Raw genomic sequence first — 27,473 nt, forward strand, 5'->3', positions numbered from 1 at the left:
ACTAGCAACACTTGGCTTCCTCTCCATAGCCACTAGCCTCCTTGGAGTTTCTTCAGCCCAGGAACCCAACTTGCTTTATAGCCAGGTGCAGACATTTTACAATTTAACCAAATGTTTGTGAAGCATTTTCACATGCCTCATCTCATTTACTACTCACAGAAGTCCTAAAGTAGGTAGATAGGAAACTTGGTAGAATACTATTTTCTTTTCATTAGCTGGAAAACAGAGATTTAAAAAGTTTAGAAACTTGACCCAACTGAAAAGAAGTAAGAAATGGTAGAACTTGAAAATTACTTCAGGTTTTCTCACTGTGCAGAATATAGTCAAATACTGCTACAGTTAAATATTTTACCCTTTGTTCTCCCTGTGTGATCTGTAATAATAATTTGCTTCACATTGATATTTACTGCTGTGTGGCTGACAATTACCTGAAAGAGAAGTTAGGGTGCTTCACTGGGCTGGAAAAAGTTTAGCTAAATCAGAAAGCAGGTCTAATTAAGCAAGTTCATCTATATATATAAAAGGCTAAGTTTGACTCGTGCATTTGCAATACATATAAAGTTCTCGCTGGCACCAATCACATGCATGTGTTTCAATCTGTCATTGCCGATTGTGAATTTGGTTGACACTTCTATTATAGAGAAAGCAATATTAAAATATTTCTTCTAATTAATTTCCTTTCAATGTGCACGAACCTGTGCACCAGGACACTAGTGTCATATAATTGCCATCTTTGTACTAGAACATCTGTCCTGAAGGGCAAAGTTGATTTCACCTAAGTCCCCTGGTTTAGTAGTATAGACAAGATATGATAGAAATGAGGTAAGATAGATTGATCTCTGAGAGCCTAATTTCAAAATAGGAGATTAGAGATGGAAATACAGGTTTGGTTCCCATACAAGTTAGATGTGGCAGTAACTTATTCATGGACTCAACCTAAATGTATTCATCAGAAAGGAGGTAAAGGATTGAGGATTGGTCCACAATGAATGAGAGTGACAGTTCTTAACAGAGCCAGCCAAGGACAATTCAGTGAAGACAGTTCAGTGGTTAAGGGTATGGCTTCTCCAGTAATCTTTTGACAGATACCTCCCTAAATGGAGATGAATGCCTCCATTTAACTTAGCTCAGTAAAGTTAAATATACAAAATATTGATAGCTAAATCACCTTGTATCTAATGTGTGCTAATTAGATACCTGAGTGTATAGGCTTCTCAGAATAAATATACTAATAATTTGACATTCTTATATACAGCACTAGATAAAAAGAAGTAACACCTATTCTATTCCAAAAAAATCCAAGAGGAAGGAACACTTTCAACCTCTTTTTATGAGGCCAGCATTATCCTAACTCTAAGACCACATAAAGACACTAGAAAGATAGAAAATTATAAGTCAATGTCCCTGATGAACATAGATGCCAAAATCCTCAACAAAATATTAGCAAATTGGGTCCAGCAATATACTTAAAATATTATTCAACATGACCAAGTGGGATTTATCCCAGGAATGCAAAGCTGGTACAATATTCACATATCAATAATGTGACACATCACATAAAATGAAAGCAAAAAATAATATGATTATATAAATAGATGCAGAATAAGTATTTAAAAAAATCCAGCATCATTTTTTTATAAAAAGCTCTCAGCAAAGTGAGAATAGAGGCCATAATAAAGGCCATATATGAAAAACCTACAGCCAACATCATACTCAATGGTCAAAAGCTAAAAGTGTTTCCCTTAAGAACAGGAACAAGACAGGGATGTCACCTTTCACCACTCTTATTCAACACTAGAGGTCTGGTGCACGAAAATTCATGCACTGGGGTGGGGGGTTCCCTCAGCCTGGCCTGCATCCTCTCACAGTCTGGGAGTCCTCAGGGGATATCCTACTGATGGCTTAGGCCCGCTCCCCACAGGGAGGCGACCGGGCGGGCTCTCAGGGGACAATGCCAGCCCCCCCTCCCCATCGCCCCTCTGCTGCCACTTGTCATCGCCCCCCCCCCAACCCCTATCGCCATTCCCTCCCTCTGCCCACTGACACACGCCTTTGCTGGTCTGGCACCACCTGCTCACCGGCCTTGTTCCCTGCCGACTGGTCATTTTGCAGTTCAGTCGATTTGCATATTACACTTTTATTTTATAGGATAGTACTGGAAGTCCTAGCAACACTGATCAGACAAGAGGGGAAAAAAGGCATCCAGATTGGAAAGGAGAAAGTGAAACTGGCATTATTTGTAGATGGCATGATATTATACATAGAAAACTGTAAAGACTCCACACAAAAACTACTAGATTCAATAATGAATTTGGCAAAGTAGCAGGATACAAAATTAACATCCAGAAATTGATGGAATTTTTATAAACAAATAATAAACTCTCAGAAAAAGAAACTAAAAAAAAATAATAATCCCATTTACCATTGTAACTAAAAGAAATTAAGATATGTAGGAATAAACTTAACCAAGAAGGTAAAAGACCTATACTCAGAAAATGACAGGACATTGAAAAAAGAAATAGAGGAAGATATAAACAAGTGGAAGGATATGCCGTGTTCATGGATTGGAAGAACTAACATCATTAAAATGTTCATACTACCCAAAGCAATATGTAGATTCAACACAATCCCTATTAAAATACCAATGGCATATTTCACAGATCTAGAATAAATACTCCAAAAACTTATATGGAATAAAAAAAGATCCTGAATACCCACAGCAATTTTGAGAAAGAAGAACAGAGTTGGAGGGATCACAATACCATGTATCACGTTATACTACAAAACCTTTATACCCAAAAAAGCCTAGTATGGGCACAAGAACAGGCAGATAGATCAATGGGACAAAACAGAGACCTCGGAAATTAACCTAAGCCATAATAGTACTCTCAATATTTGACAAAGGAGGCAAGAGCATACAATGGAGTAAAGGCAGTCTCTTCAATAAATGGTGCTGGGAAAATTGGACAGTACATGCAAAAAAATGAACTAGACCACCAACTTACAGCATACAAACAATAAATTCAAAATGGATAAAAGACTTAAATGTAAGTCATGAAACCATAAAATTGTTAGAAGAAATCATAGGCAGCAAAATCTCAGACATCTCTTGTAGCGATATGCTTACCAATACATCTCTGAGGGCAAGGGAATCTAAGAAGAAAATAAACAAATGGGCTGCATCAAAATAAAATCTTCTGCACAGAAAAAGAAACCACCAACAAAATGAAAAGGAATCCCACTGTGTGAGAGAACATATTTGTCAATGATACATCTGATAAAGGGTTAATTTCCCAAATATTTAAGGAAGTCATACAACTTAACAAAAGGAAGACAATCAAATTTAAAAATGGCAAAGGACCTAAATAGATATTTCTCCAAAGAGGACATACAGATGACCAAAAGAAATATTTTTTTAAATGCTCAAAGTCACTAATCATTAGAGAGATGCAAATTAAAACAACAATGAGGTATCACCTCACATCTGCCAGAATAGCTACCATCAACAAATAACAAGTGCTGGTGAGGATGTGGAGAAAAGGTAACCCTAGTGCACTGCTGGTGGGAATGCAGACTGGTGTAGCCACTATGGAAAACAGTATGGCGTTTACTCAAAAAATTAAATATGGAACTTCCATTTGACACAGTGATCTCACGTCTATGAATATATGCTAAGAATCCTGAAACACCAATCAGAAAGAATATATGCATCCCTATGTACATAGCAGTGCAATTTACAATAGCTAAGATCTGGAAACAACCCAAGTGGCCACCAATTGATGAGTGGGTAAGAAAGCTGTTGTACATTTATACCATGGAATACTATGCAGCAGTAAAAAATAAGGATCTCTTACCCTTTGAGATACCATGGAAGGACCTGGAAGGTATTTTGCTAAGCAAAATAAAGCCAGAGAAAAACACATATCACATGAACTCACTTATACGTGGAATCTAATAAATAAAATAAACTGATGAACAAAACAGATCCAGAGACATGGAACAGACTGAGGAATCTCAGAGCGAAGAGGGGAACAGGAAGACATGAACCAAAGAACTGACATGCATATATGCATAATCCATGGACACAGACAATAGTGCGGTGAAGGTCTGGGTGGGCAGGTGGGGGAAGGGAGAGGAGGTCAATGGGGGACAAGGGGAACATCTGTAATACTTTCAACAATAAAGATAAATTTTTAAAAATATATATTTTAGAGGCTTGATCAGAGCAGCATTTAGAATATGGTTAATACTTCTCCACCACTGGAACAAAATATTTTTTAGTAATCTACCCAACATGTAGTGAATTCTGAAGCTTTCTACTCTGCCTGGTCGGAACTGGAGCCCTTTTCAACCCTGAGTAAGCTCTAACAATTGTTCCCACAGGTTGAGAACCGCTGCTATAGAGCCTAAGACCATCAGAAAACACAGATATTTACATCATGATTCATAACAGTAGCAAAATTACAGTTATGAAGTAGCAACGAAAATAATTTTATGGTTGCGGGTCACCACAACATGAGGAACTGTATTAAAGGGTCGTGGCATTAGAGGTTGAGAACCACTGCTCTAATCCCTTTTGGGTGGCTCTTTCTCTACTTCTGGGAGTTTCCTTACATGCATGTGCTGGTCAATACTCATCTGAAGACCTGAGGGAGACCCTCTGCAGGTGTATGGGGTCCTTCTCTGTGCAGCTGTACCTCTCCATGGCTCTGCTCTGTGAACTCCGGCCACCTGGCCTCCCTGGACCTCCAGCCCCATTTTCTCAACTCAGAAAGGCCCCTAGGCTCCACTGGGTTCCCATTCCCTACACAGTCTGTTTTCCCAACTCTCAGGTGTCACTGTCCTCCTTTGCTTGATGCCCAGTCTTTAAAACTCCTGTTTAATGTCCTATGTCCAGTGTTTTAGTAATTTCAGGTTGGAGAGCACATTCAATCTTTGTTACTCCACCTTGGCCAGAAGCACAAATCAATGTAATGTGTGTGTGTGTGTGTGTGTGTGTGTGTGTGTGTGTGTGTGTGTTTTCCTGTAATACCTGAGTTCATATGATTTGATGATATTCTGTTTTTAGTTATTTGGGGTGGCATTTTCCAATCAATAGTCTTTCTTCCTCAAACAAAAATACCTATAAACTTCTCCATGTTTAAGATTCTAAGGCTAGGATCCCAAAAATATTAACATATCTAGAGTCAGAACAAAACATAGAAACAGCTTGCCTACACTTTGCCAAACATCTAAAATCTAGATGCATCCCAAGTAACCTGATGTTTGGTTTCATATAGACCTAGCATCTGAATGTTAGCATTTTCTCTTTCCTGTCCACTGCTGGAGCTCAGCATCCACGGTGAATTCCACAGTGCAAACCACAGTGACTCCACCATTCCAGAGCTAATCCTTTCTTCTCCTCAAGCAGCTTTGGAATGCAGCCATACCTGAGCCAAGGAGGGCCCAGGAGTTTAAAAATAAGAAAGACTTCTATTCATTGGAGATTGCAAAAATCATTGTACACATGGAAAGCAAATGTTTAATGACAAATCACGTTTAGTTGTTTTTAAACTTATTTATAGTACTCCTGACAAGAACATTTTTCTTCTCCGGGGATCATTTTGTCTTTTTCCATTTGGCTCCTCCTGCTTTTGAGATAAAGCCATTATCAATAAAGCATTTGGAAGGAGAAAAAAGGAAGATGGCTTATCCTAGGCAGAAAGCCTCATGCTCATCTCAGTGTCCCTAATGCTAACTAAAGTCTCTAAGAAAAGACAGAGAACATTCTTGTTTTGTGTTCTTTCTAGATCAAACATCTTCAATCCTATTAAATTACTGTACTGTCATAACAGCACTGTTATTAGGCACGTTTTCCCACTATTTACAAATTATAAGTTGCTGCCAGTTTGTACCAGACGCTGGCCTTCTTTGGGATAAAAAAAAAAATGATTTTCTAACTTGATATACTGTTAAGAGTCTCTAAACACTATCAGTTACTTGGTTACTTCACAGACCTCCCTGGTAGCACATGGTCTATTTTTAAACTCTGTTAAAATCCAAGCTTCACTTTTAGTCTTCACAGCTTTGCAAAAAAATACTTCAGAGGATATTTTCTATGATTAGTTTTAAGACCAAGACAAATTTTGTCATTACACTTTATTAAAAACCTGCCCTCTTTATGTGTCATCTTTGGGAATAAGAAATTATAACTTTCTCCCTCATTTTCTTTACAACAACATTTGTGGGCAACACCCATCTTCAAACTTGGTTTAAATATCCCTGAAGGAAACCTTCATTTCTATTAAAAGAGATAAAATTGAAAAAATATGCTAAGTATCTAATAATGTGGATTTTTTTTCTGGTGCACATGATATGATATAAATGAGGTTGTGAAGCTACATAATAAAAACCCTTTCCATTTAGGTGATGGTGTGAGACAACATCTGGGAAGGAGCAGTTTTAATAAATATGTAAGGCACCTGCAAGTAAGAAAGAAAATAAGATTAAAGCTCATGTGTCTTGGATTATTTAGCTTGACTATAATTCCTAGATTTTAGGGTTTCTGGTTAGAAGCTCACTACCTAGCCTGCTTCAGAGTATCTTTGTCACAAAATAACTCAACAACACATAAGGATTGCATCTCCTCTCACTATGCCTCCAGCCTAACCCATAACACTGGCAATAAAAATTCCAGTCTGTGAAAATCTAGAAATTTAATCTCAAAATCTATAAGAATCGAACATTCTGATTTTATTTCAACCATGGAAGAAGTCCATCAGCAACTCTTGAATCCAAAGACTTGGGTATCTGGCTTCAGAGCCAAGTGGTTTAAGAAACTAAATCAGATGAAACTCTGCCGTCTGCAGACCCAGGATCGGGATATCAGGGAAGCACAGCTGAAAGCATGTGAAATCAAGCTCCATGTGGTGAGGGCTTCCAGAACGTGGCTCCAGTTGTTCTATCCCTTTGAACTATTTCCCTTTCTTTGTTTTTCTTTTTCCTCCTAAAATTTATAGTATATGAACCATAGGATTATGGTGGGCACCGTGGAGAATGCAAACCAAATTAAAGAAGAACATAGCTATTACCAATACAGTAATCCACCCCTCGTCCATGACTTTACTTTCCATTACGCACAGTCAAACCGTGCTCTGAAAATATTAAATGGAAAATTACAGAAATAAACAACTCATACGTTATAAATTGAATACTGTCCTGAGTAACATGATAAAATCCTGTGCTGTCCCATTCCATCTGGCCCAGGATATGAATCATGCCTTTATCCAGCATATTCATGTCATTTACTAGCCATGTAGGTGATTAGATTGACTATCATGGTGTAGCAGTGTCTGGGTTCAAGTAACCCTTGAAGCATTTTAATACCATGTCACAACGTCTGTGTCATTCATCTCACATCATCACAAAAAGAAGGGTGAGTAGAGTATAATAGTTATTTTGAGAGAGAGAGAACACAATCATATAACCTTTACTATAGTACATTGTAATAAATGTTCCACTTTATTATTAGTTGTTGTTAATCTCTCAGTTTGCCTAATTTATAAATTAAATTTGATCATAGGTATATATAGAGAGAAAAAAAACCAGCATATATAGGCTTCAGTACTACCTGTGGATTAAGGTATTCCCTGCGGGTCATGGAACATATTTCCTATAGATAAGGGGGGACTACTGTAATCCCTCAATAGAAATAAGCAGGCTACCTTTTGTCATATTACCATCTTGCCTTTGTCTTGCTGTTTTTGTTGTTATTGTATTAACCATTTTTTCATATGGTACTGTATAGTATTCATTTGCCATTTTATTAAAATATCTTTAAATTTAAATCTGCCAATGCAAATAACTAGATTGCTTTGCAGAAAGATCAACCCATTAATACCCCTACCTTCAATATATGAGAATGCTTGTTTTTCTGTGTCATTATAGCATTAAGAAATATAATTATTTCATACTACAATATTAGGACAAACATCTCATTGTTATTTTTATTTTTGGCTTTTTATTACTTGCAAGGTAACATACTTTATATGTTAAGTTAGTATGTCATTTTCTCTACTAAAAACTGCTTATTCGTGTCATTTATTCATCTTCTGGGATTCTAGTGTTTTTTCTTCTTAAGTTCTACGAACACAATACACACAAAGAATATTAAACATTCCTCACTAAAATGTTTTGCAAATGTTGTCCCAAATCACTTAAGGTGACTATAATGATTTTCACATATACTTTTTAATGTAACCAAATCCATCTTATTCTCCTTTTATAGCTGCCTACATTGTTTTATTTGCTGTTCAGTGTTTACAGAGCTGCAATAGCATGCTAAAAGCATGGCAGGCTGTGACTCACTCCCAACAAATCAAAAGTTGTTGGTCATGAACAAAAACTTTGCAGGAAGAATTCACCAATAAATAGGTTTTTCCTGTCTAAATAATCTTTAGTTACACAATACATAACCACTGCTGAAAAGTTTTAACCACACTAAAGTCTATACAATTAGTCCTCTCATGTCTATGGTTCAAAACATATGATCAATATTAAATTGATATCCTCACTTATCTCATAACTATTTGCTTCATATGTCTATCAACAAACATTTGCTAAGCACCTATGCTGAACTTGGTCAGAATAAAGAGTATCCCAATTTTGAACAAGAGCATGCCTAAATTAAGATTCGGTATCTGTGTTTTTTTATTGAATTTATTGGGGTTACATTGGTTAATAAAATTATATAGGATTCAAGTATACAATTCTATAATATATCATCTGTATATTGCATTGTGTGTTTACTACCCCAAGTCAAGTCTCATTCCATCACCATTTATCCCCTCTGTACCCTCTTCTACCTCCCCAAGGCCCTCTTTCCCTCTGGTAATCACCCTACGGTTATCTGTGTCTGTAAGTTATTTTTTGCTTAGTCCCTTCACCTTTTCACCCAGCCCTGAAACTTCCCTCCCCTCTGACAGTTGTCAGTCTGTTCTCTATCTATGAGTCTGATTCTATTTTGTTAGTTTTCTTTGTTCATTTGAATCCACATATGAGTGAAATTATATGTACTTGTCTTTCTCTGACTGGCTTATTTCACTTAGCATAATTCTCTCCAGGTCTATCTATGCTGTCTCAAAGGGTAAGATTCCCTTCCTTTTTAGTGCCATGTAGTATTCCATTGTGTAAATGTGCCACCCCTTCTTATTTCTCTCATCCACTGATGGACACTTGGGCAATATCTAAAAAGCATATTTAAGTGAAATGTTTTATGGCAAACATCTAGATAAGCTTGTCCTTCTACCTCCACCTGTTTGATAATTAGTTTCATCGGGATCATCAGCAACAAGGGCCAAATGAGGAGTAGGTAGAGGAAGTGAGAAGTGAAGTGTGGGTGCTCATTAGGTGTCATTAACAAAGCTGAAAAATAAGAAGTAGAGAGAATTGGATGCACCCTGGAACTTGGATCTGGAAACAAGTTTTCTGACATGAATTCAGACTTCTCCCAAAGGCAATAATGGCAAGCCCATTTTGACTCATCTTTAAAATAGCCCCTATTATCCTCTTCCAACTGCATTTCTTTAGAATTAAAAGTTGGATTTGGATTTGGATTCTAAACACAATCAAGGACTTGTTCACTGTAGGACAATTTTTAAATCTCCAAGATCTTGGGGGGAAAAAAGCAGCCAAAAACTAAGAAACACAAGCATGGAAGATGTTCCTGTTTTCTGACAACGAAAAAGAAAAAGAAAAAGAAATGCTATTATTAGCCCACCACATCTCTCCACTCCCTACCCCAATTGATGTCTGAGGGGCATCTGCTTGGCCATCTGTGGACTCCTTAATAAGTTTTATTAAGACCAGAAATACCAGAATGCCTTAATAAGGGAAAGACTCAGCCCCATGGTTCCTCAGTAACCTTAGTCAGTGGCTCTTGACCTAAACTTTCCATGACACTTGTTTCTGTTTCCATTTAGATTTGAGCTTCCTTCCCTCAAATCATCATAGGTTTTGTAGGTCCCTCTCCTCTGACCCCCACTATATATTTCCATTTGCAGACCATTTGTACCCCATGGCCCCCACAACCTCAGCAGATTGTAGAGCTGCTGCTATGATTTGTTTTCTCATGTGGTTGCTGAACAGAGTGCTTGCAGAATTGAAGTGTGACTGTTCTGTTCTCTCACATTCTGTTTCCCTGCCTTTTCTCAGTCTTTCAATTCTATTAGACATGATCATTAAAAGAATGAGAAAGAATAGAAGATTAACCAAAGGAGGGAAGAAATAAGGTCTGATTTTTCTCCAAGCTAGCTAGATCGTAAACCAGGGTGGGCACTTCCAATAGCAGAGAAGTAAAAGTTTTTACCAGGCAAACAGCAAATTGCCCTGCAGGGTGGTCTGATGCTTCTGTAGTTCACAGCCCAGAACATCCTAGGACTGTCTGTACAGACTGCTGCACAGTTTACTTAGGATGGGTCAGAAGTCAGCCTTTGAGAGATACTCCCTTCTGGATGTTCTGAATCATGGAATTCACAGGGCTCTGTCCCTTCTCTTCTGCCAGGATCATCCAGATTAAGTGTGAGATATCACTGGCTGACTTGGCCAGACGAAACACGTACTCAGATTATCTGGCCATCACTAAATAGTAGAATTCCTTAAATTCTACATTTTGGATATCACAACAACTAACAAATATTTAGCTATCTGCTTGGCTCTGTGCTAATCACAAAGGATATAAAGGTAACTAAAACACATCCCTACACTTGAACTCACAGTCAAGTGGGCGGGGGAGGGGAATATACCAGGTTAATAGATAACCCAATAAAATGCAATACACATTATAAAAAAAAATTAAGAAAAGGTACCACTAATTACAAAAATGGGGTGTCAAAACACTAAATAGGAAGTGACCAACTTAAGCCAGAGTGCTGACATATATTCATTAAGTACCCCCTTTGATCCAGGCAGTGGAGAGATAGAAGTGAACACAGCTTCTATCTCTATGTAATGTAAGTCAAGATGTAGAGACACACCTAGAACAAATAAATACCTAAAGTACAATTATAAATAGTGGAAAGTGCCACGAGGAAAAGAACAAGGTGGTACAATAAGGTGAACTATTAGGTAGAATGATAGGGAGGACTAATTAAAATCCAGAAATCAAGGAGGGGTTTTTAGGAGAAATGACATTAAAGTTAAGACATGAGAGGAAATGACATTACAATTAAGGCATAGAGGAGAGTTACTGAATCACCTTGGCTTGCATGAGACTTGAATTTGGTATTAGCATTTTAGTGATGTTTGTTATCATGGTATATCATAGCTTATTCTGACTAATAGAGAAAGATTGGGAGAATTGACCAGACACTTTCCACGTTATACTTATTTCCTTGTAAGCATTCTAATTATGTTTTCATGGGTGTGTTTTATTGCCTATATATAATGGAGATTTTTTTTTAATTGCTCTTGTTAATCCATTCTCCTCTGCACCTAACCAATATTCTTATAGCAAACTAGAGGCCCGGTGCACGAAATTCAGGCCTGGTCCCTCCCAACTGCCCTCCCTTGCTGGCCATCTTGTGGTGGCCATCTTGTGTCCACATGGGGGTGGCCACCTCTGACCATATGGGGGTGGCCATCTTGTGTGTTGGGGTGACAGTCAATTTGCATATTACTCTTTTATTAGATAGGATAATAATAACCACTTCACTGAGTTAATGTAACAAATAAATAGCAGACTAGATATGATATCACTAATATGTGGAATCTAATAAAATAAACTGACAAAATAGAACCAGAGTCATGGATACTAATGTCAGAGGGAAAGGGATGGGGGCTACTGGATAAAAGAAGGTGAAGAACATATATGCATAGCCCATGGGCAGACAACAATGTGGTGAAGGCCAGGGGAGGGGGAAGCAGGGGCTGGGTGGAAGTGGGCAAAGGCTGGTAAATGGGGGATATCTGTAATAGTGTCAATAATAAGCAACAATAAATAAATAACAGACTAGATAATCAAAACTTATTCCACTCTCTCCCTTCTTTATCTTCTATTTTTTTTCTTTGCCTGCTTGCCACCTTCCTTCCTTACTTCTCTCTTTCCTTTCTTTCTCATCCATATCTCTTACTCTCTTCTTCCCACCCTCTTTAAACAATGGTTGCTCAATGACTACTAATTACCTGTTATTTGATTAAAATAACTACCAAAGTGCAAAATACTGTCCTTCTTCTCATCTTCCCCCTTCTCTTCTTTTCCTCACTTCTCCTGCCCGGATCTCTAATCTAGTCCAGGTTAATTCTCTTTGTTCTTTTTTCCTCTTTGATGTGGTCCAGGGATTCAGTCTGGCCATTTTAGGTGGATGTTGGGAGTAGGGATTCCACTTCCCTGAGGCTCCTTTTGGCTACTAGACTATATAGTGGGACCCTATTTCTCCAATCCTCCTTATACCTAGTGCATGCAAGCCCCTTTTCTAGAAAACTTCTATTATTACCATAATCAGAAACAGCCAGGGGATCACAAAAACCTTTGTCAAGAGAAAATCACAGAGTTTAAGAAATCTTACAGGTCTTTAGGCTCATGGTGCTTAAATTCCTGCTTCCCGCTCTGAAATGGTAACTGGACCAAAGAATCTTGATTTTAAAGTGCACTGAAAAGGATAAAAGGTAAGCAAGTCTTGAGCTAGCCAACCCTACTAACATTGCATGGCAAGCACTGTATATGAGCAGCTGTATTGGACGAAGGAGCTCCCCTACTTTTTTACACGACTCTGGCCATGGCTCCTGAGGTCCTCCTTTATCCTGAAATTTGCCCAGTTCCAACCCTTTGACTCTGTTTCTAGTTTTCAGCCTTAGACTCAACTGTGGTTTCTATCAGCCATGGTGCTTCCTCTACTTATTCTTCAAAGTCCTCTGACATCTGTGCTTGGACATTTCCTCCAGCTCCATTTATTTTAGGCTGATCCTCAGAGACCCACCTTAACTCTGACTCTAGTAGACCAGCCCAAGGAGAAAGTGGGCACATATGAAGAACCTACAAATAAATAACTTTTAAAAGTGAACAAGATGTGGTATGCTGTTGCCTACTAGCACCTGCTCATGAGAGCCAATTAAGTTTTCGGGAATCTTGCAAGTCAGTTGTTTAACATAGCCATTATTAAAAATTAAATTATTTAGCCTTTGTTGGGTGGTTCAGTTGGTTGGAGTGTCATCCCATACACCAAATGGTTGTGGGTTTGATTGCCAGAAAGGGAATGTATCTAGATTGTGGATTAATGATTGAAATCAGGCCAACTGTGACCACCAGTGTGGATTTGGAGGATCTGCATTTGAGCTACCAGGGATCTAATCTGTCATTCCTGGTAGACATGAACAAGGATGTTTGTAGTCCTGAGGACACGGATAGCCATCTCGGAAACACAAATGAAAGAGATACCCAAGAATGAATATAAGCTGAGAAAGCAGAACCAAAAATGGTGATATGTAACAGAGGGTTCATATCATTACATGAGGAAACTGCAGGAAAAAGTAAATACTCTCTTATCCTGATCATGTGTGTATATATACACATATATCCAACCAGAGAGCAAGCTCTCTGTGGACTGAAATTTTTATTGTACCTTTTTGTATCTGTGGCTAACTTAACACTGCATCCTGTAGGTAGTGGAGGACAAGCAGTAGTAAGTGCTTAATAGACATGTGCTTAGTAGAATTGGTTAGTAATTCAGGGGGAGATTGTGTAGGAAGTGGAGCGAATCAGAGTCAAGCCTTCTTCCCTTCTTTGCCAAGCAGCCAGTTTGAAACCATCTGTCATCATCTGTGAATGCCCCAGGGAAAAGGAATGAAGCCATGTGGTTCTTGAGTCCAAAAATTCAGTTTCTCAACCAGAGGAGGTTGTAGTTTTCTGCTGGACTATAGGTATGCCCTGCTTTTCCAAAGGTCACCTTGCACCACTTCACTTTTACAAAAGACCGACATTGGTACTTATTTTTACTAACAAACAAACAAAACAAAAAAATCCGAAGAATATTTCTGCTTTAAAAAAAAGTTAAAATAGTGTTCAGTTTTGTTTTTTGCTTTTGGTGGGGTTTTTTGCAGCAAACCAGTTAGAGAGGGCAGTGCTCACTTGTAACTACACCATACATGCATTATTTCCAGTGTATATAGGCTGTGTAGTATATCATTCCTGCTCGTACTCCATGTTGGTGTTATTTTAAGCATTATGTGTTATTTGGTATGATTGGTTTGATTATTATTTGGCTGTGGGAATGCTCCCTAGTTTTTCCTGTATAAATTAATGGTAATTGCTTTATGCCATTAAAGACAGTTTCATAGAAACACTGTACTTTCAGATTGTGGGGCAAACCGGCACAGTGAAAATAAGCCATAGCCTTTTAGTGAGCATCAGCACTAAGAAGACTCCTTTGGTCTATGTCTTCATGATGCCAAATATGCGGATAAGAATGGAAGCATGCAGTCAAGTGCTCGCTTTGGCAGCACCTACACTAAAATTGGAACAATACAGCCGAAACCGGTTTGGCTCAGTGGATAGAGCGTCGGCCTGCGGACTCAAGGGTCCCAGGTTCGATTCCGGTCAAGGGCATGTACCTTGGTTGCGGGCACATCCCCAGTGGGGTGTGTGCAAGAGGCAGCTGATCGATGTTTCTCTCTCATCGATGTTTCTAACTCTCTATCCCTCTCTCTTCCTCTCTGTAAAAAATCAATAAAATATATTTTTTTAAAAAGTATTAAAATTGGAACAATACAGAGATTAGCTTGGCGCCTGTGCAAATTCACGAAGGTTCCATAGTTTTTAATATGCTGTCTGGAGTCAAATTACCTGGGTCTGAAGCTAGCTACTTAACCTGTTTGTTTACCTGTAAAATGGGGATGATACATGTAAAATACATATAAAAATATATTTAAAACATAGGTTGTTAGGAAATAAATTGGTTAACATTGAAAAAAATATGCAGTTAACATGTCTCAAAAATCTATGCATGTGACACCACATTAACAAAATATCCAGTTACTTAAGCAGACTTCTCATGTCTATCCAGGAGTCTGGCCCCATGTCAGTGAAAGTGATGGCAATAAATGTGACAGTCCCAAAGTTGTACGGACTGTGACTCTGAATGATACCAGCCAGCCACCTATGACTTGGAGAGGGAGATAAGTATAAACACAGGCAAGTCGTGTGAGTGTTTGTTATACTTTAAGTTGAAAGAGGAAATAACCATGTTAGGAATGCTGCCTCCTGCTTTCCCCATCCCTTCCCTGTCTTTCCTCTGCAACCCCATTGCTACCCAACATACAATATGTCTTATTTGTATTAATCTAATCCTCTCTCCATTTCCCAGAACATAAGCTCCAGGAGGGCAAGGATTTGTCTCTACTTCTGTTCACTGCTCTATTCACAATACCTTAATAGACTGGTATATAGTAAACTAGAGGCCTGATGCACAAAAAATTGTGCACTTGAGGGGTTCCCTCAGGCTGGCCTGTGACCTCTCACAGTCCGGAAGCCCTCAGGGGTGTCCAACGGACAGATGTCTGGGAGCAGTCAGTCGGACATCCTTAGCACTGCCACGGAGGCGGGAGTGGCTCCCGCCACAGCCACTGCACTGGCCAGCCGTGAGCCCGGCTTCTGGATGATCGGTGCTCCCCTGTGGGAGCGCACTGAACACCAGGGGGCAGCTCCTGCATTGAGCGTCTGCCCTCTGGTGATCAGTACACATCATAGCGACTGGTCATTCTGCAGTTTGGTCGAATTTGCATATTAGCCTTTTATTATATAGGATGCTCAGTAAACATTGGCTAAACAAATGAGATGTCCTGAAGGATGGTTATTTGCTAATCAATTAATAAATCAGAAACTATAATGGCTGGGTTAAAAAAATACCTTTTTCCCCCTGAATTAAGTTAAAAGATCCTGTGACTTAATAAGTGCTGTCTCAACAACAATCTTAACTACAATATAGCTTTATGACTATAATCAATTTGCTTAGCATAATGCCCCTTTGTTTCTCCATCTGGAAAATGGGGAAACAGTGCCAGCCCTTTATTCTTCAAAAACTTTTAAGTATCCTCAAAGAGATAACAGCTGTAAAGGTGTCAGGTTAAAGATACAATGCAGGAGCTTAGCATGGATGGTTTTTCATACAATTAAACAATTATCTCAGTTGCCCATTTACTTATTAAACCAGTAAAATTCCATTTCAGTTTTTATTCTTATGTATACTAATAAACATGAATTCATCAGTTTTCTATTTCTTATTTCATCCAAAGTATTGTTATTATAAATTTTAACTAACCATTTTCCAATCAAACTGCCACTTTCTATACTTCACATCTGCCTCAAAGTCGCAAACTTTCTAATGATAGACATACTCATTGAATCCACTCTAGCTGATCCTTATGAAACATGTGAAATGTCTTTTCTCCAGGGTAATCATCCTTCATCCTCCCCATATATTAAAAGCAAACCAGTCTTTTTACTGTGGGAATTCCAGTTATCCTGTCCCCAGGTTCTCCTTTAAGCCAAAGTCTGTTTGTTTGTTTTTAGGGTCTCCCTTCCAATCTTGAAAAAGAGACCCTGTACCTTTAATAACAGAGACCTGGTGAGAGGTTTCTTTCCAAACTTGTTCCCTGGCTTCCAAGTGACGAAACCAGCTGTAATTTGAGAGCAGAGAGATCCTCAGGATATCATTAGCCAAAGGAAAAGCTCCGCATTCCCACCCAGCCCAGGAGCTGAAATAGTACCAGAGGGCAAGAGCCAGCCTTTCTCTCCAGCTCCAGGCTCCAGCTCCCAGCAGCAGGGGAAACTCTGGGAGAGAGCTGGGAGCAGCAGAGCCAGTCCTGCCAAGCCCTGGGATCGCGCAGGGGGAAGAGCCTGCTGAGCTGCAGCCGCCCAGCAGCACGTACGTACTTAGAGCGGGAACACAGATCCCTGTGCATCCTGCGCTGCTGACCTGCTACCCAGGGGCTGGGGCCACAGCCCCATGAAGCCTGCTGGAGAGGGGGCACCAGGGAGCAGCAAGCCGGCGGGGCCTGAGGCTGACGCTGTCTCAGGGAGGCGGCCCTGACTCCCAAGGGGACCCCCCCCCCCTTCCTCGCGTCCGGGCGAAAAGTCTTCTCCAGGGGTCCCCTGTCCTCCTGAAGCCACAAGATGGCCTTCCTGAAGCTGCTCTGGATGGGTCTCTTCTGCCACCTGTGTCAGGGCTACTTCGATGGCCCCCTCTACCCGGAGATGTCCAATGGGACGCTGCACCACTACTTCGTGCCCGACGGGGACTACGAGGAGAACGACGACCCCGAGAAGTGCCAGCTGCTCTTCAGGGTGAGTGACCACCGGCGCTGCTCCCAGGGGGAGGGCAGCCAGGCCAGCCGGCTGCTGAGCCTCACCCTGCGGGAGCAGTTCACGGTGCTGGGCCGCCAGGTGGAGGACGCGGGGCGGGTCCTGGAGGGCATCAGCAAGAGCATCTCCTACGACCTGGACGGGGAAGAGAGCTACGGCAAGTACCTGCGCCGGGAGTCCCACCAGATCGGGGATGCCTACTCCAACTCGGACAAGTCCCTCACGGAGCTGGAGAGCAAGTTCAAGCAGGGCCAGGAGCAGGACAGCCGGCAGGAGAGCAGGCTCAACGAGGACTTCCTGGGGATGCTGGTCCACACCAAGTCCCTCCTGAAGGAAACGCTGGACATTTCCGCGGGCCTCCGGGACCGATACGAGCTGCTGGCCCTCACCATCCGGAGCCACGGGACCCGGCTAGGCCGGCTGAAAAACGACTATCTTAAGGTGTAGGGGATGGGGCGTCCTGCCAGCAGCGGGGACCTTGTCTGCCCTGCCGTGGAGGGAGGGGGACAGAAGACAGGGCTCACATTCCCCACAGAGTTAATTTTTAGATCCAGATTTGCACTTGGAGAATGATCTGAAGTCATCTTTGAAAAGGAAAGAAGTGGGTTTGGTTTCTGTACATTATTTATGAGGTTGATTTGCCATTGATTTGCCACCTGTCCGAGAACCGTGTTAAGCCAGGCCTCCCGCCTTTCCTCAGAGGCTTGGTAACTGCGGAGACACCTGTTTCAGCCACCCCGCAAAAGGACACCCATTACACAGTGTTGAGCTTCCCCATCCCCCATCGTAGAGATTTGCTGCAAATCCCCAGACGGCAGCGTGCACAGCTCCTTCCCCCTCGCAGCCTTCTCTCCGGGGCGCTGGAAGCTGGCAGAGCTGCCTGTGTTTCAGAGGAGGCCGGAGCGCGGCTCTGCATGCCTCCGGGCAGATGGAAGCTGCCTGTCTCCTCCTCACTTTTTCTCTCTTATTTATTACCATTGTCTCTAAGGTTTTGTTTTGTGTTTTGTTTTGTGTTTTGGTAAGAGTATTGGCTAGAAACTCTATGCAAATCATCCTTTGCAGGGAGATGTCTGAGTGCCTCTGTGGGTGTAAATCCAAGCGGCCACCTTTAAGCAGCCTAAGGTTTGTGGTGGCTGGGCACTCACATCGATACGTTGATTTGCTATGTCTCTCACTGTATGTCCGTGTCATCCGTGCTCCGGTCCATTAAGAAGAAGTAGCTTGTTTGTTGGAACACACCCCCAAATGCCTTAGGAGTGAGGTTATCAATATATTCTTTCTCATTTAGGGGGTCTCGCTTCTGTTTGCTTACTGGAGACTTGTACTTCAGGTAGGGGGGAATTCTAATAACTCCTTAACCAAGTTTTATTATTCAGACAATAAATATGTTCTCGTGTAATGCTGGCTTATTTTCTAATTTCTATCTGTGATTCTCACATTGCCAAGAGGGGCCAAAGCAAAAGGAAAGAGAAGGATGGGACGTAAGCCAGTTTACGTAGAGTGTATATTACAGACAGAGGGATAGCTACATATCCGGCACTCTTTCCTTCCCTGGCCACCCTTACAATCCTCAAAAGAAAGAAAAAAATATCTAGGCCATTTTGATCTCTGTCGGCTTGCTGGTCTGCCTGAAAACTCTAGTGTTCTCCAGTTTCCCCCATAGAATCCACTGGAGAACTTTATGCCAGGGCTCATACCTTATATGCCCTCAGAATGCAGAGGGAGAGTTCCAATTCAAAGTTATAGGAACTACAATGGTGTTTAGTCATTCTGAAGCCACGTCTATGTTATTTAATTCATGCTTTAAAAAGATGGAAATGCACTTTATTTCATGTCTTTCCCTAGCCAGTTCTCACTGTCACTTAAATTTGCTTTCTTTTCACACATACACACAGAGGAAAATAAATAAATGTTCATAACCTACTTTTCAACAGTGAGCCATTTTTTTCTCTTAATGCACAAGAAATCCAGTTTTCTGTTCCTATGAAGTGTCAAATATTCTCCTACTACAGTAGGGGAAACTGAGGCTCAGAAAACGATTGATCCTCAGCTAGTTGTAACTGCTCCAGGTGTCTTACATTTGAGTACACGACTTTCCCATGGTGCTCTTTTCAAGGATGCTGAGAGATGAGAGGAGTGGCCTAAGGCCTGAGGCTTTGGATAATTATTTTATTGTTTAAAATAAAAAACATACGGAATACTATTTAAAGGAATCACTTGTAATTTCCTCATCCAGAAGCCTGCTTTTAGCTCCCTTTAGACTGGTGTGTGGTAAGAAGGTAAATTATCATTTAAAAGCGTTTTTCCTTTATCCTATGAAAGATGAGGAAAACAACAGCAGAGGCAAAGGAGATGATATTTGTACTTAGATGATTGTAGTTTGTAGTCACAAGCTAGTTCAAAGCTTTCATATCAGTCACTCCACAGTGCTCAAGGCTAATCCATGGATGTATTAAATGTCATCACCTCGATTTTCCCAACTATAATAGAAGGACATTAGAAAGGGACATGGATGGAAAACTGTTTTTTTTCACACGTGCTAATTTGAATCCATTGACAATGGTTGCATACAATACTACATTGAGAACAAATTAAAAGACACAGATGTAAAGAGTGCCGTCCCCATCAGCGATGTCCTCCATGAGTGCAGGGTGGGGTGGGGTGGCACATCTGCTACAAATTTGAAAACCCTGAAATAAATCAGAGATGAGGCTCTTTCCAGTACTAACAGTCTATGATTTCTACAAAACCAGAATGAAATGATCGGACATTGAATCATCCATTCAAGGCTAGAGGAGCAGCCAGCAATCCCACAGTCTTATGTAAATGGCCCCAGAGGGCAAATGGGAATTTCCAGGTAGGGAGAGGGAGCCGTCCTGGATGGCTAACCCAGAGGCTAGCATCACAAGGCTTTTCCAAATTCTCTCACAGCGGGGAGACAGCACCACAGATTTTTTTTCCTCCCTGCTTCCCAGTTATTCTTATTAGGACTTCTTTACTCACACGGTGACACATTCTTTGTTCAAAGTAGTGGTTCATTAGTTCTTAGACCATGAAATATTTTGAGAATCGGATGAAAACTACACTTCTTTCTTTCCTGAGATACCTACTTACAAACACATCCATACAATTTGGGATATGTGTTGCTTTTATAAATATACTAGCTTTCCCGTTGCAGGAAAAATCCTGCAATAGGATTTCCTGCTGCACTCTACTCCGCCTCCGTTCCTCCTTTGTCCCCCGCCTCACCTTCTCCTCCAGCCCGCCCACGTTTCCCTTCACCCCCGGCCCCGCCTCCGCCCCGCCCTTGTCCTCACCCTGCCTTCTCCTCCAGCCCGCCCGCGTTTCGCTTCGCCCCCGGCCCCGCCTCCGCCCCGCCCTTCTCCTCCCCCCGCCCCCCCCCCCGCTTGCTTGCTTCTTCGAAGCTTTATTCCCTTCTGCAGCTCTTGGCTTCTTTGGACGCTGTCTTGATATGCAAATTAGCCGCCATCTTTGTTGGGGTAATTTGCATACTCGTCCTGATTGGTTGGTGGGCATGGCTTGGCTGGTGGGCGTGGCTTAGGTGTAGCGAAGGTGCGGTCAATTTGCATATTTGTCTATTATTAGATTAGATGTCAGGCACTGAGTTAGGCTGTGGATAATTCTGGGATATGACAAAGCCTTGGGACTTCATCTAGCCAAAAACTTTTAAAGCCTCTTAGAGTTTTATCTGGAGAAAGATGCGTGTATTATTCTTTTAAATAACAATGAAATAGCTAACCTTTTGGAAACTCATAATTTTGATCAGGCCCCTAAGAACTTTGCCTGAGTTATTTCCCTCAGTCCTAACACAAACTGTGTGAGGGGAGTATTTTATAAAAGGAATTGGTACATGCCAAACGCTTAGAATAGTACTTGGCAGACTGAATCCTCTATAATTGCTACTTGTTATTACTGTCATTATCATTATCGTTATTTTTATAACGTAGGCCCAGAAATCCTAGGTTACATTCCCAAGGTTAAACTGTGTGTTGTCATATATACGTTACTATATTCTCACATTTTAAACAAATTATTATCTAGTGAGCTAGATCATCAAACAAAATAACAATGCAAAGGGTAGGGGGGTCCCGTGAGGCTGCCAGCTGTCTACTCCAAGCGTTGTCCCCTGTAGGCCAGTCAGCCCACCTCCTCCTGCAGTTTAGATGTCTGACTACTGTCAGTCAGAAGCTAAGTGGCTCCCTTTTTACAGAATTTCTTGTTGATATTTTCTCTGTATGGTTCATTGTTTAATACCACTCATCTTTACACTCCCAGTCTGACCATGTGAAACTTCCCCCATGCTTACTTTGAAGCATTTCTACTTTGAAGATAGAGATCTATCTACAGTCTGTGGATGAAGAACACCAGGCCACATTAGCCTCTGCAGCACCCAAAGCCACGTTCCTAGAAGCCAGCAGAAGATGGCAGGTGTCGGTGTGTTACAAAGGTTAGCACCAAAAGGCTACTCCATGGTTCACATACTTTTCAATGCCTTTTAAACTCTCCTTTATAACTCTACTAAAGAAACAGGCTCAAAACTTTCTGAGAAAAACCTAAAACTTAGATTATAAACTATTTTAACAAATAACAAAAATGCCCATGAAAATCACTTAAAGATATGAAATCAACCGAAAGGGTAGTCTGGCCAAATTTCCTTAGGGCATTTTTCAGAGGATGATTATAAAAATCTTCTAGACACGGAATACTTGAATATGAAATATAAATGCTAAATGTGGTTTATAAATGTTTTCATGTAAAAGAAAAACAACAACATAAGTCTTGTTTAGAAATAAAATACAGAAATGCATAACAATTCACTAAGTATAGAGAATGAGATCCTATTACTTATCTTAGTAATTTTGGAATTAGGGTGGTCCTTAGGAATCCTGTTTCATGAATCAGAATCCCAATGGCTCTGTCATCCATCAAACATTTTCAAAGTGCCCCCATATGAGGTACCAAGGATAGAAATAGTATGTGGATATGTGGAAACTGACACCTAAACACAGAGTTAGGGTGTGGCAGCATGGGGGATTGGCCCGTGAACAAGGTTCTGTGGGAACTCAGCGAGAGCCTAAACCAGAATTATCTGGAAGATGTAAAAGCATTTTAAATAACATAAAGATTTATATAGTCACACATTTACATGACATAGCAGTGTCATTGCTGATGTTATTAATGCAGTTGCTTTGCCTTTTAAACATTTTTTTCTGGTTAGTTAACCCATAACTGCTGAATTCTAATAATACGGCAAACGGTGAAACACAAAGAAAAGAAAATTGTTTGAATTTTCAAACTCCCCCTCTATACACAAACTAAAAACTATTGGCATTTTGGTGTACATTCTTTCAGTACTTTTTATACAGATCTATGTATGTATTTTTTCTTTAGAAAAACTATTACAGTAACACATTGTTTTGGAGCCAATGTCTATTTTAGGTTCTAACTTTGCTTAATTGCTTAAATCTTTTTGAAATGCTTACATTTAGCCACAGCACTTTAAGAGGCACAAGTACTGGGTTCTAGGGCTTGCTCCTTCATGTATTGGTGTACAATTTTGAGAAAGTTCCTTAAATGTTCCAAAATTCAGTCACTTTGTTGCAAAATGAAGATAATAATAGCTAATATTTATCAAACGGGCACTGCTCAAAGTGTTTTCTGTACATTATTTTACATAAACCTCCCAGGGTTATATTTCAAATAGATGTCTTATTTTCTGAACTTTTTGAATGAGGGAAACTGAGGCACAAAGAGGTTAAATGACTTACCCAAAGTCTCATAGCTAGGCAGGAATGGAGTCAAAGGCAGGTAGTATGACCACTGTATGGGCCTTGTAACCACTAATGATGCTTTTCCTTTCTGAAGGCAGAAGGCCAGACGTATTTAACTCCCTTCCTGTTCTAGGATCTGTGATAAATAGTCTGTGAAATGAACATTTTCCTCATATGATTTTCTTAACTGGAAAAATTCAAACCCTATTTCCCTCAAAGAACTTTTTTTCCCCACCTTATTTTATATTGGGTGAAGTATAAATTTTTTAGACCTGCATACATTATGCTGATTCTTTGCCCAAGAGCAACTGGTTTCTTGTTCAATTTTGTATTTTCCAAGCACCTTCACATATATTAGCACATGTGATCATAATACGTGTTTATAGACACTGAACTGTTAGGACAATTCATGGTATTCACTATCTGGAAATGATAGCCAACATTCACAGCTAGAGAAGTTAGTCAGGACTGAACCCAGATATAGTAAAGATTCCTTGTCCAAGCACCACTTTCCTTGCAGGTCTGCCTGTCATGCATTTATTCATTATTCAAAAACAAACAAAACATGTTTGTCTGCCTACTGTGTCTCAGGATACAGCAGTCAGAAAAGGAAAAAAATCCATGCCCTCCTTGATCTTACATTTGAATGTGAAAATTTAATGAATTCATTAGAACTCCTCTAATGGAAAAAGTGACAACAAATAAACTAAACTATATATAAAGGAATGATAGGCAGTGATATGTGCTATCCTATATAATAAAGAGGTGATATACAAATTGACCCTCACACCCTCACAAGATGGCTGCCTATGACCAAGCCAGCAGGGGAGTTAGTGAGGGATTACCAAATGACTGAACAAGCAGGCTGTGTGGGGCAACCAAGCCAGCAGGGGAGGGGCAGTTGGGGGCAACCAGGTCGGCAGGGGTGGGCAGTTGGGGGCAACCAGGTCGGCAGTGGGGGAGAAGTAAGAGGCGACAGGCTGGGCGGGGGGGGGGGTAGTTAGGGGCAACCAGGCCAGCAAGGGGGGGGGTTGCAGTTGGGGGCAACCAGGCCAGCGGGGGGGCAGTGGGGGCAATTAGGCTGGCAGGGGGGGCAATGGGGGCAATTAGGCTGGTGGGGGGGCAGAGAGGGGTGACCAAGCCAGTGGGAGGGGGGGCAGTTGGAGGCAACCAGACCAGTGGGGGGGGGCAGTTAAGAGCAACCAGGCTGGCAGAGGGGGGCAGTTGGGCATGATCAGGTTGGCAGGGGGGGCAGTAAGGGGTGACCAGGCCAGTGGGGTAGGGGGTAATTAGTAGCAACCAGGCCAGCAGGGAGGGGGCAGTTGAGGTTGACCTGGCCAGCAGTGGGGGGCATTTAGGGGCAACCAGGCCAGCAGGGGGGGCAGTTAGGGGTGACCAGGCAGGCAGGCAGGTGAGCAATTAGGAGCCAGCAGTCCAGGATTGTGAGAGGGATGTCCGACTCCTGGTTTAGGCCCAATCATAGGGGTCCCAGATTGGAGAGGGTGCAGGCTGGGTTGAGGGGACCAACCCCCCCCCCCCCATGCACAAATTTTGTGCACCGGGCCTCTAGTTTTGGATAAAATGGTTAAGGAAGACCTCTCTGAGTAAGTAGGAGATATTGGAACTGAGCCTCAAATCTTGAATAGAAGGCCAAAAACCTTAAGATTAGAGAAGAGTGTTTTTGGTAAAAGAACAGAAAAGAAAATCCTCCAAGCAGACACAAGTTTATATGCTTGCTAAGATGATGGAGGGGGACAGGGAAGGGAGGGGGAATCCAGTGTGACTATAGCACAGTAAATCAGAGTAGGAATTTAAGAGCTTGAAGTCAGAGAGTACTGGAGCTAGGTAATGTAGGAACTAGATGGCCATGATGAGAAATTAGAATGTTAATCTAATTTCTATGTATTGGAGATCTAAGAAGAGCATATATTTAGATATTAATTAATATACTTGGATATTATTCAAATAATAATTATTTAATTTTCATTTGAATAATAGTCTAAGTTCAATGCACTGGAGAGGTATGGAGAGAAGTGATGTGATCTGATTAATACACTCTGGGAGTGAGGCAGCAAGAGTGGAAGCAGGAAGGCCACTTGGCTAAGTAGCTAGTAGGTCATGCTGATGAGAGATGACAGGCTTGGTTTAAGGTGGTAGCTAGTGGTGAAGACAACAGGAACTGACCTTGATCCTTATTAATGTGTCTTATTATTGCTGTTGTCCCGGAATATGTGTGTCATTCTTCCCAGCATGGATCCAATTCCCCAACTCTTGGCTCCATTTCTTCTCTACCTCCCCCTTTGGACTTGAGGTTAGTAGTGCCTCCCTCAGACTCCTGACCATTTTCCCCTCCCCTGCCAAGGTACCTGGATATGCACGAATGGCATTTGGCTTCTCTGCTCACACATTAGGCAATATATGGACACCAGCTAACCTCTCTCACTTGAAGTCCCACATCTAACCCACCAGCCCAAGCCTTGTGTACCCTACTTGATGGGCTGAAATGGACAGACCTGTGAAGGTAGAGATTTGCACTAAACCACAAGAATGCAACACATGATTGACTAGTACACAGAAGTCACTGTGACTTCACGAAGGTGTAGACATCTTCGGTAAGGTCACAGAGCATCCTATCTTGACACCAAAAAGCATTTTACACCGACGACTTGTACATTTCACCATCTCCCTGTTTTGCGTTTCCATGAAAAACAGAAGATATTTTTATGTCAACAGCCTGCTGTTTACAGAAAGGAACCTGACAGCTATGATTAATGAGGTAAAACCTCTGTGCTCTGGGGCTGGCGGTGATGGCTCGCATTTTCCAGTTGTGAAAAGTTTCCTCCTGCATGCAGTCAAAGAAATGTGTTTCCTGAACGTCTTCTCTTGCTTTGATCTTTGCCCAGCTCTCATTCCAAGATGAAGCAAACACGGGTGCTCCCTTCAACTTTTTAAATGTATGCTTTGCTGGCAGTTCCACTGAGTCAACCACTAACATTTTCCACATGATTCTACTATGGATTAAATTATAAAGAGCAGCAAACCTAGTGGGTTCACTTTGCTCTGAGGTATATTTTTGCCTACCCTTCAAGTGTCAGTAACTCCTATCCTGGTTGTCCCCTCCCTCACGCCTTAGCCAAGCTCTTTCTCTCCTCTTTCCTGCTTGGCTCTCTCTCTCTTTCCTCTTGCTGTTAGGAGCATAGGAAGTAGAGGCAGGATTCTGATTCTCATCATGCCTCTGCAATTTGTTAGCTGCAGAACCTAAGCAAACTGTGCAACCTCTTGGAGTTTCCATTTCCTCTACTGTACAGTGGGAATTGTGGCATAGTATACAGGGATTTTGTGAGGATCTGATAAGCCAATGTATGGAGAGGACTTACTATAATACCAAGCAAAAGTAAGTGCCACTATTCTCACACAGTCTCATTAAAGACCTTCTTTTAAGAAGGGATATCTTGTGTGTGCTTAGGTTGAAGGAATGGATGGGTTTAAAGTTAGCCTGAGACATTCTATATATGCCTATGAACCAGTGTTGACCTCCTCATTCTAGACAGGCACCACAGAAGCCAAAGAAACATTTGTTCCCATTCATAACAGAGTAACTCCTATGCGTGTATTTATACTGCAAATATGCCTCCCTACTTGGGCCAAGAGAATGGATGCTGCAGCAGGAAATATCAGTTAGCAAAGTTGCTTACCCTTTATTGCCTTGAGCATGGAGATGATGCACATGAAAGAAACGCAGGAATTTCTGTACCTAAGTAGCTACATCGAGAGAGCTTTCAGAACTTGGCAACCAAGCTATCAAGTGAGAGAGAATAGGCATGTTAATTTCTGATATTTATTGAGCACTAAATGCTATTTGGTCCTGAGTACCCTGGAAAAGTCTGTTTTTCAGGGCTATAAGACTGAAGGCCAGACCCCATTTGTGATTATCTCAATATGGAAAGCATTAGGGTGACAGCATGAGCCCCTTTATCTAATCCCAGACTCTCACTGTGTGATCTTCCATCCCTATCTGCCTGGAAATCCTCTACAGTCTCCTGATCATGAGCTTGCCAGGACTGGTAGACTGGACTGATCCCAGCTCAGTCTCAGCTTGGATGCTGTTGGGCCTCATGAGAATACCTGGAGACATTGGTGTGGAGCTTGGCAGACTTCCCAAAGTGAGAAAGGGTTTGGTAATTCTCTGCTTGCCCGTTTCTCCTCATGCAGCCTCAACATGAGCTGCAAGGGAAGAGGCCTTAGGTCGGTTGAACAAGGACTCAGGATAGGGCACAGTGACCCCTACAACACATGCCCAGGAAAGAGTTGGCTCTCCACCCTCTTCAATAGAAAAGCAGACAATTTGG

The 27,473-nt window shown here is 41.3% G+C and overlaps 2 protein-coding genes across 2 annotated transcripts in view; both read left to right on the forward strand.

Annotated features, from left to right (window-relative positions):
- Positions 1-16,705: 16,705 nt before the first annotated feature.
- Positions 16,706-19,217, forward strand: FIBIN (fin bud initiation factor homolog). The gene has a single exon (XM_028156715.2). It carries the CDS (start codon positions 17,144-17,146, stop codon positions 17,777-17,779), a length of 636 nt encoding a protein of 211 aa, XP_028012516.2. The 5' UTR covers positions 16,706-17,143; the 3' UTR covers positions 17,780-19,217.
- Positions 17,298-27,473, forward strand: part of BBOX1 (gamma-butyrobetaine hydroxylase 1) — a 98,760-nt gene continuing 88,584 nt past the window's right edge. Inside the window, exon 1 of the mRNA XM_054724577.1 lies at positions 17,298-17,314. The gene's annotated coding sequence lies outside the window, so the exon portion shown is untranslated. The remainder of the gene's footprint in view (positions 17,315-27,473) is intronic.

The sequence above is a fragment of the Eptesicus fuscus genome, chromosome 13 (genome assembly GCF_027574615.1).
Source record: "Eptesicus fuscus isolate TK198812 chromosome 13, DD_ASM_mEF_20220401, whole genome shotgun sequence".
In the NCBI taxonomy this organism is placed as follows: domain Eukaryota; kingdom Metazoa; phylum Chordata; class Mammalia; order Chiroptera; family Vespertilionidae; genus Eptesicus; species Eptesicus fuscus.